This window comes from Littorina saxatilis, linkage group LG12 (genome assembly GCF_037325665.1).
Source record: "Littorina saxatilis isolate snail1 linkage group LG12, US_GU_Lsax_2.0, whole genome shotgun sequence".
In the NCBI taxonomy this organism is placed as follows: domain Eukaryota; kingdom Metazoa; phylum Mollusca; class Gastropoda; order Littorinimorpha; family Littorinidae; genus Littorina; species Littorina saxatilis.
Genome location: NC_090256.1, coordinates 83,284,308 through 83,294,078, shown reverse-complemented (window position 1 = coordinate 83,294,078; position 9,771 = coordinate 83,284,308). Strand labels below are relative to the sequence as shown.

The 9,771-nt window shown below is 44.3% G+C and overlaps 1 protein-coding gene across 1 annotated transcript in view; it reads right to left on the bottom strand.

Annotated features, from left to right (window-relative positions):
* Positions 1–749: 749 nt before the first annotated feature.
* The window catches only part of LOC138982972 (uncharacterized), a 17,727-nt gene continuing 8,705 nt past the window's right edge, over positions 750–9,771 (bottom strand). Inside the window, exons 2-5 of the mRNA XM_070356364.1 lie at positions 9,237–9,441; positions 8,329–8,469; positions 6,559–6,851; positions 750–2,301 (exon numbers count right to left, since the gene is read on the bottom strand). Of these exons, the coding sequence (XP_070212465.1) occupies positions 2,103–2,301; positions 6,559–6,851; positions 8,329–8,469; positions 9,237–9,380 (777 nt within the window). The 5' untranslated portion in view covers positions 9,381–9,441 and the 3' untranslated portion in view covers positions 750–2,102. The remainder of the gene's footprint in view (positions 2,302–6,558; positions 6,852–8,328; positions 8,470–9,236; positions 9,442–9,771) is intronic.

Genomic DNA, 9,771 nt, shown 5'->3' with positions numbered 1-9,771 from the left:
CGGACACCGAGGAGAGTCTGCACACAAAGTTGACTCTGAAAAATAAATCTCTCGCCGAACGTGGGGACGAACTCACGCTGACAGCGGCCAACTGGATACAAATCCAGCGCGCTACCGACTGAGCTACATCCCCGCCCGCGTGGCTGTTTAAATAGGTTAGCTCGACGGAAGGAGAATTCCATTATCGTCTCAAAACCTGCACACTTTTATTGCATTAACTCTTTTGCCATTAAACAGTCATGTCGTAACTATTAACCTTTGAACAGTCTCTTCCTTCTCACAAATACATTTTAGTAACATTTGCATATAACGTCTGAAACTGCTGATACAGTAGAAGGCAATGTCCGTCGCTAAGAAACCGTAATCTAAATAAGAGATTGTCACCTTTCACAATAATGCCCCATGTTTTTAGAAGTCTGAAGTACTTTTTGAAGGGGTGGCCATGCAGTATGTGTGCAACAAGGAGTTTCATGTTTTGCTCCAGTGCGCTGTATGGAGGTCATCCTTTCCATTTTTCAACTCTTCCACAAACAAACACGTCTCGAATGCTCCATTTTAACACGATGGCACAAGATATATGCCTAACAACATCGCAAGATTCAGAAAAAAAAAAGTGAAACAAAGGCCGTCACGGCAACGCTATACATTCCAAAGAACTTTTTACAGTAGTAGGTGAACTATTATTTGCGAATACAATTTTACATTTGCCAAATCTATTATCATATCGCACCTCTCTTGGTTTATACACGTGAGCTATTTCGTCCATCCTGCGCGACCGCTCTAGCTGGAAACCAGAGTACCGCCCCTTGAACAAAGCTGCCTGTGTGAGAAGCCAAACAAAAGTAAGCTACTGACCGATTGCGTCACCATGGTTTATTTTAGACCGAACTTGGCGTATTTTGATTCAAGTCATGCGCAATGTGTGCATTGTTCTGCGAAATCGCCACGATGTATTTTCACCAAAATGGCATCCCACGCTATTGTCGCCGACTACAACTAATGGTCACTAATATTTCGACCCGGCCGGGCGCTTCGAATTTTTTTAAGAATTCAGAAGTCTTTGGATTCAAATTCATGTACGAAGTTTGCCTATTTCCGCAACGGCGTCATTGTGTACGCTTATTTTTGACCGAACATGGTGTCCCAGATTCATGTCACGCAGTACACCTATGTATACGTCACTTCGGTTTTGGTTAAAGAGCTCGGGAGCGTCTGAAGATTCAAGTCATGTGCAAAGAGCGCCAAGTTCTGCTAAGGGACATGTGTATTCTGACCGAAAATGTCATGCTAGATTCATGTCATGCAATCAGTACATGTGATCCAAGCTTCACGTCACGAACTCAGTACATGTGATCCTAGATTCACGTCACGAACTCAGTACATGTGATCCTAGATTCACGTCACGAACTCAGTACATGTGATCCTAGATTCACGTCACGAACTCAGTACATGTGATCCTAGCTTCACGTCACGAACTCAGTACATGTGATCCTAGATTCACGTCACGAGCTCAGTATATGTGATCCTAGCTTCACGTCACGAACTCAGTACATGTGATCCTAGATTCATGTCACGCATGCACATTGAGTACATGTAATACGTTCTCCGGGGCACAAGCGTTTTTAGATTGAAGTCATGATGTGCAAAGTAGCTCTGCAAAGGGCGCCACTGGCTGTGTCAGCCTGCTTATCTTTGACTGAAAATAACATCCCAGATTCATTTCACGCACTATTAGTACACCGGGTCACAAGCGTTTTTAGATTCAGGTCATGTTCAAAGAATACCTAGCTGAGCAAAGGTGCCACTGTGTCAGGTAATTTTTGACCAAAAGTGACTTCCTGATCTGGTGTCACACTGCACATTATACCCAACAGTCCACCAGGCACTTCTCTTGCACGTTGAGAACTCAAAATGCGCAGCACTTAGTACACCGGGGCACACGCGTTTTAAGATCCAAGCCATGTGCAAAGGGGCCACTGTGTCAGCCAGCTTATCTCTGACCGAAAATGGCATCCCAGATTCGTGTCACTCTGCACATTACAACTAGTATGTCAACCAGGTACTTCTCTCACACGTTGAGAACTCAGAAGGTGCTAAACACATCACCCTTTCTCTTCTTCAGGGTGAACTAGCTGCTGGATTAAAGGGTCAATGATGTTCTTCCAGCCTTTGAACTGTCTCGTAACCATAACACCCAAGGTTCTAGCCTCTTGCACCAAAGTCAGCATCTGTTCCACGTAGTGCCAGCAAAACAGGTAGGAACACTGAGATTCCACGTAGTGCTTCATCATGATCATGTACCTGAAGACAGAAGGAAGCCGTTTTAGAAAGACGAGTATTCTGTGTAAAATGCAAAAAGGATTATCTTCCAGTTACGCACACTGTGATTCCATGTAGTGTTTTATCAGTATCATGTTCCTGTACAGTAGACAAACATGCTATGTTTTAGGAAGACGATTGTTCTCTGAGCTAGAAATACCAATCAACAAACAAACAAGTCGCGTAAGGCGAAATAACAACATTTAGTCAAGCTGTCGAACTCACAGAATGAAACAGAACGCACTGCTTTTTTCACCAAGACCACATACTCGTAGTTTCGTCAGTCCACCGCTCGTGGCAAAGGCAGTGAAATCGACAAGCCATGCAGAATAGTGCGGTAGTGGTCGCGCTGAGCAGGATAACACGCGTTTCTGTATGTCTATTCGTTTTAGCTTACTGAGTTTGTTTTTAATTCAAACATATCATATCTATATGTTTTTGGAATCAGGGACCGACAAGGAATAAGATGAAATTGTTTTTAAATCGATTTCGGAAAATTAATTTTAATCATAATTTTCATATTTTTAATTTTCAGAGCTTGTTTGTAATCCAAATAATAACATATGTATATGTTTTTAGAATCAGACAATGACGAAGATGAAATTGTTTTTGGATCGTTTAATAAAAAAAATTATTTTAATTACAAGTTTCCGATTTTTAATGACCAAACTCATTCATTAGTTTTGAAGCCACCAAGCTGAAATGCAATACCGAAGTCCGGCCTTCGTCGAAGATTGCTTGGCCAAAATTTCAATCAATTTGATTGAAAAATGAGGGTGTGACAGTGCCGCCTCAACTTTTATAAAAAGCCGGATATGACGTCATCAAAGACATTTATCCAAACAAATGAAAAAAAAACGTCCGGGGATATCATACCCAGGAACTCTCATATCAAATTTCATAAAGATCGGTCCAGTAGTTTAGTCTGAATCGCTCTACACACACACACGCACAGACAGACAGACAGACAGACAGACACACACACACACACACACACACACACACACACACACACACACACACACTCACACACACACACACACACACACACACACACACACATATATATATGTATATACACCACGACCCTCGTCTCGATTCCCCCTCTATGTTAAAACATTTAGTCAAAACTTGACTAAATGCAAAAACAAAAACACACACAGACAATTTATGTTCCCTGAAGAAACACCAAGACTCGGTGTAGTAATAATAATAATAATGCAAACTTTTATAGCGCTGTTCTAGAAAAATGTCTACTCTTAGCGCTTTACAATACATACATCGACCAAGCATACTATACACGCACAGGCAAAGAAACCGACCAAACATAACCGACAAACTATACATGCACAGGCAAAGAAAACGACCAAACATACAATACACGCACAGGCAAAGATAACGACCAAACATAAGCAAACATACTATGACCAAACATAACCAACATACTATACGCGCGCAGGCAAAGAGAACAATCAGCACATGTAATAATTACTGACAACTAATAATGCAGGCATACAGTGACAGTCCAATACACAGCCTAAGCACAAGAACCACAGTAGGCTTCTATATAAAGAACGTGTCAACAGTACTATTTACACACACACAAACAGTGCTGACACAAAGCGCAGAAAATATATATACACGTTATTTTAGGCACTAGGTAGGGGGTGAGGTGGGGCGGGATGGGGTGGGTGGGGAGATGCTGGAGGGGTCACTTGCGCTGAAAGAGGTGTGTTTTGAGATTTGTCTTGAATGTAGTGAGAGAATCTGTGTGTCTGAGAGGCAGAGGTAATCTATTCCAGGTCACAGGGGCTTGATAGGCGAAGGACCTCTCGCCACATGTCTTTGTTTGCACTGTGGGGAGTCGGAAGAGTCGAGTGTCGGCGGCGGAGCGAAGCTGACGAGAGGGGGTGTAGAGATTGAGGAGTTCTGACAAGTATTCTGGGGCAGAACCAGAAACGACGGCAAAAGAAAGAGAGGAGAGTTTGTATTCGATCCTTTTAGTGATAGGCAGCCAGTGTAGAGAGTGAAGAAGGGGTGTGGCGTGTTCATACTTGGAAGATTTGAAGACCAGGCGGGCAGCGTTATTTTGGATCCTTTGAAGTCTATCTAAAAGGTACTTAGGGAGACCGGCCAGAAGAGAATTGCAATAATCTATCTTTGAGAGGACTAAAGAACACACTAACTAGTACATTTACTTCATCAGAATTACGTTCCTGGGGACAAAAATCATATGATAGATATTCACTAAAATGATTGTTCTCTCAGAGAGAAACGCTGAAGAATGAACAAAGATAAATCATTTTCCATACAGGAACACTGGAGTCAGGTTCACTGATGTGCCCGAGAGGGGAAAAAGGAGATGATTTGAAAAGACGGTTGTTCTCCACAGATGGCACAGAATTTTGGTCCAAAAAAGTGTTTTAGGTTATCAGCATTTTTACACACCATAGAATCATTGTGCATCGTCGTTCACTTCTTTCTTGAAATAAAGAAATCATTTTCAAAATGTTTTATTGATATTTAACACCATTTTGAACACTTTTGACGCTGTTTTCTCAGAATCGTTTTTTGAACACATGCACCGTCAATGGGAACTATCCATCTTCGAGACTATTCTTGTATTCGTTCAATCTCATTACTTTTTTGAAAATGTTCATTAGAAATGATGTCTCTGCCTAGTAACTGTTAACAGAGAGACTTTTTATGATTTTTGTTAGGAATAATTTTAGAAGTTCTGTCAAAGTAAAAAAAATTAGCTTTTTTTCCGAGATTTATTTTGTGCCTGTGATATCTACCCTGGGAACAAAATATGTTCATGAATATGAAAAAGAGGCTCTGTTACTAGATCTAGGGGCCTGTTAAGAGGGAAATAAAACACACTTCAAAGTTCTATCTTTATTATTCTGGAAGATGAATGTGTCCCATTAACTACATGTTTTACTCGATCAAAAAGTCGCAAAAAACGTCAATTCTGACCCAAAAGTTCATCAAATATTACTTTATAAGACCAAAAAAACCCACTTTTTTTTCTTTCTTTTTTATCGAGGATCTTTAAAAAACATTTTTTAAAAAGGTGAAAAGCTTCCAAAGAAACAAAACTAAATGTCCGTGCCATCTCTGCCCTAAAGTAGAAGAAACAAACAAATGCACAACATTAATACAATTTATCTTCTAGATAGGATAACTAGAACTCGACGAAGTACTTTATCAGAAACATGTATCTGAGGGCAGCAAGACTAAGGTCCGATGGTTGAAAACGACGTTAAACACCAAATAAAGAAAGAAAGAACTAAGGTCCGATTGCATCTGGCAATCAGAAACACTGGTACGTATACGCAATGATTTTTGTTTGTTTGCTTAACGCCCAGCCGACCACGAAGGTCCATATCAGGGCGGTGCTGCTTTGACATTTAACGTGCGCCACACACAAGACAGAAGTCGCAGCACAGGCTTCATGTCTCACCCAGTCACATTATTCTGACACCGGACCAACCAGTCCTAGCACTAACCCCATAATGCCAGACGCCAGGCGGAGCAGCCACTAGATTGCCAATTTTAAAGTCTTAGGTATGACCCGGCCGGGGTTCGAACCCACGACCTCACGATCACGGGGCGGACGCCTTACCACTAGACCAACCGTGCCGGTATACGCAATGATTATTGTCCTGCCAGACAGGAGTATTATAAAATCCATAAAGACAATTGATCTCCCAAAGTAGACACACTGAAAATGCACATACAAATGTTCTCCGCGGGAAGGAAATGCGATGAATTAACCTAACAAATTCGATTCACCCCGTAAACCCCATTCCTGGTCAAGGGACGTAACTACATGACCAACCGTTGAAGGAGAGTTATTTATTATCGCCCTCGTCCTAAAGCCTGTCCTTAACTGGGCAAAATGGAATACGCAAAGTATCCTTCGCAAAGCTTTAGCACAAAGCTTTAATTAGCACTGAGTTTTCTGTAAAAAGACTTCGCGAAGTCGGGCCTAGTTAAGGGCAGAATATACCTGCGCAGTTTCAGCGGCACAGACGACGCACTGCATATTATTGATGCTGCGATAGGGATTATGACGAGAACTTGGCCTGTTTTCCTTTCACCCCACGTGTAGCGGGCTGGGATAATCATCTGCAGTGCGTCGTCTGTCCTGCTGAAGTTACAGATAGGTGAGCGCCAGGCCTTAAGGACCGCCATTTTTGAGGGAACTACGCTACATCCAGCTAGGCCACTAACTTGTCCTGCAGTCGGTTAATCCTCTGTCTGTCCCACGCGTCAGGCGCTCGTGCGTCGAAGACAACAGCGCACTGCAAAATGGCCGCCGTCGCTATGTCGTTTCGCAAGACGGGTCGCAGCGAGCGCTGAAACTGACACAAAAGGTGCACGAGCTCTTCTCTAGAGGCCACGTGACTGTCGGGGATGATGTTGGGAATGTCAGTGTCCTCAAAGTCACGTGATGCGGCGAACGCGTTCCTCAAGAGGAAGAGAGGCATGGCGTTGAAACTGAGGGCGGCTGCCTGGTCTCTGGCCTAAGATGGAAAAAGACAAAAAGAAACTATGAATTTGTGGCACTGTGTTCATGAGACAGCTAATCGCAAAACCGTTCCTTACTTGTACTCCATCTCCTCACGGGACTCTTGATCATATCGTTCCTGAGCTTACAGGTAAGAAGTAAACAGAACTGTCAATCCTTTAGGAATGGACTGGAATGTTGGTGTGTGTGTCTCCCCTCCAAAACCATACCCAATTTGAAATAGTAGCTCCCGAGCACGTACACATACCTCATTAATAAAGACATACAGGCAGAACGAGACAGAAACAGAGGGAAGTAGACTCGTCGGTAAGGAACAGAACATAATCGGATACAGTGGTGAAAAGTGGACAATATCTTTGATCATGTGACCAAGGATGCCGTCTGGGGCCCTGGTCACCATAGTGACTGGACCCTCATTATCTCCACCCGTACCCTTTACCCGCCCCCCCCCCTCTATCCGCACACATAGTTGACTAACCGGTAAGGAACAGAAATCGGACACAGTTGTGAAAAGGTGTACCATGCCTTTGGCCATGTGACCGATTGTAATCTGGCCCTGCATGGTCACCCTTGAGACCGGACCCTCATTCCCTCTACCAATACCCAGATCCCCACACACCCCTCTCCGCACATATAGTAGATTTACCAGCAATAAATCGGACAGTTGTGAAAAGGTGTATGATACTGTGGCGTTGGTCACCGTATAGACTGAACCCTCATTCCCACGACCCCTACCCCTAATCCCCAACCCCGACCCCCAACCCCATCTCCGCAAAAATAGTAGATTCGCCGGTAAGGAACAAAAGTCGAACACGCTTGTGCAGAAGAGGACCATGTCTTTGGTCACGTGACCGACGATACTCTGACCCTGGTCACCATAGAGACTGAACCCTTATTCTCTCTACCCATACCACGTGACCCTCAATCCCCGACCCCCTCTCCGCACACATTGTAGACTCACGGGTAAGGAACACAAATCGGAGACAAGTGTGAAAAGGTGAACCATGTCCTTGGCCTTGAGACCGATGATACTCTGACCTTGATCACTGTGTAGACTGGACCCTGCTTCCCTCTACCCTTACGCCTGACCCCCCCCCCCCCCTCTCCGCACAACTTGAATTGTAGACTCACCGGTAAGGAACAGAAATAAGAACAGTAGTGGAGAAGTGGACCATATCTTTGGCCATGTGACCGATGATACTCTGACCTTGATCACTGTATAGATTGGACCCTCCTTCCCTCTACCCCTACGCCTGAACCCCCCCCCCCCCTCTCCGCACAACTTGAATAGTAGACTCACTGGTAAGGAACAGAAATCGGACACAGTAGTGGAGAAGTGGACCATATCTTTGGTCATGTGAGCGATGATACTCTGACCTTGATCACTGAATAGATTGGACCCTCCTTCCCTCTACCCCTACGCCTGAACCCCCCCCCCCCCCCTCTCCGCACAACTTGAATGGTAGACTCACCGGCAAGGAACAGAAATCGGACACGGTAGTAAAGAAGTGGACCATATCTTTAGCCATGTGACCGATGATACTGTGGCCCTGGTCACCGCACAGAGTGGACGGTCTGGACAGCTTGACGTATGTCTGGGCAGACTGGGTCACCTGAAAGAAGCACACGTCATGTTAAGCATCTCCGGGTCGACTGTTAATGTTGAATGTCTTCTGTGATGAATTGATTTCGTAAGTGACACCTGTGTCAATCTGTAACATTAATTCACAATAGAGTTCACACTCTAGACAGGAAGCAGCCAAGCTAGCTGTTGCATTTTGCTATGTGTTCAAATGGAAAGATGCTTGTATTAAATATATACTCCTGGATATAAATGTGGGAATACATACAATCGTTTACACGAGAAGGACAGTGTCTTTGGCTGATTTAGCAAAGACGTTGGCATAACAGTCAGAGAAAGCCGCGAGGATGTTGATTATTGGAATGTGTCCAAATGGAAAGACGCTCTTGTCCTAGAAAAAAGCCTTCAGGGTTATATCGCGATTTACAGGGCAATCTGCACTGCACGAAAGCTACGTTTGCGATTTACAGGGCCATCTGCACTGAACGAAAGCTACGTTTGCGATTTACAGGGCCATCTGCACTGAACGAAAGCTACTTTCGCGATTTACAGGGCCATCTGCAACCTGCACTGAACGAAAGCTACTTTTGCGATTTACAGGGCCATCTGCAACCTGCACTGAACGAAAGCTATTTTCGCGATTTACATGGCCATCTGCAATCTGCACTGAACGAAAGCTACTTTCGCGATTTACATGGCCATCTGCAATCTGCACTGAACGAAAGCTACTTTCGCGATTTACAAGGCATTTGCACGGAACAAAAGCCCCTTTTGTGATATAAGAAAGCCCTCCCTTACTGTATAAGCCTCCGTCAGCTGGGAGACCAGACGTTCCTCCTCCACGGACAGTCTCCAGTACATGTTGGGGTCAGAGGGCAACAAGGCGGATGGCACGTGCTCCACGAACCTGCTGGCTGACCGAGACTGCGACGACCTGTTCATCGTTGTGAAATCTCGTCCAAAGTCACGTTGAGACGATATTTCAGTGACCAGGATTGCCGCTCTGCGGGATAAAAACAATTATATCAATAAAGTTTTTTTGTAGACGCAAACAAACAAACGTAAACAAACAAACAAACAAACAAACAGTTAATAAACTGGATTGTCTGTGTGCCTCAAGCTGTGTGTGTGTGTCTGTGTGCGCCGTGTGTGTATTGCCGGTGTGCGTGCGTGCGTGCGTGCGTGTATGCGTTTGTTTGTTTGCCGGTTAGATCCATGATTGTTTGCTTGTTTGCCTAGGCGTGACTTGAGTCATTTACTTGCACCAGTCTGAAGGGATATCCCCCACCACTGAGTGTACACAATCGACCCAACAAGGTCGGAAAACGGGGCC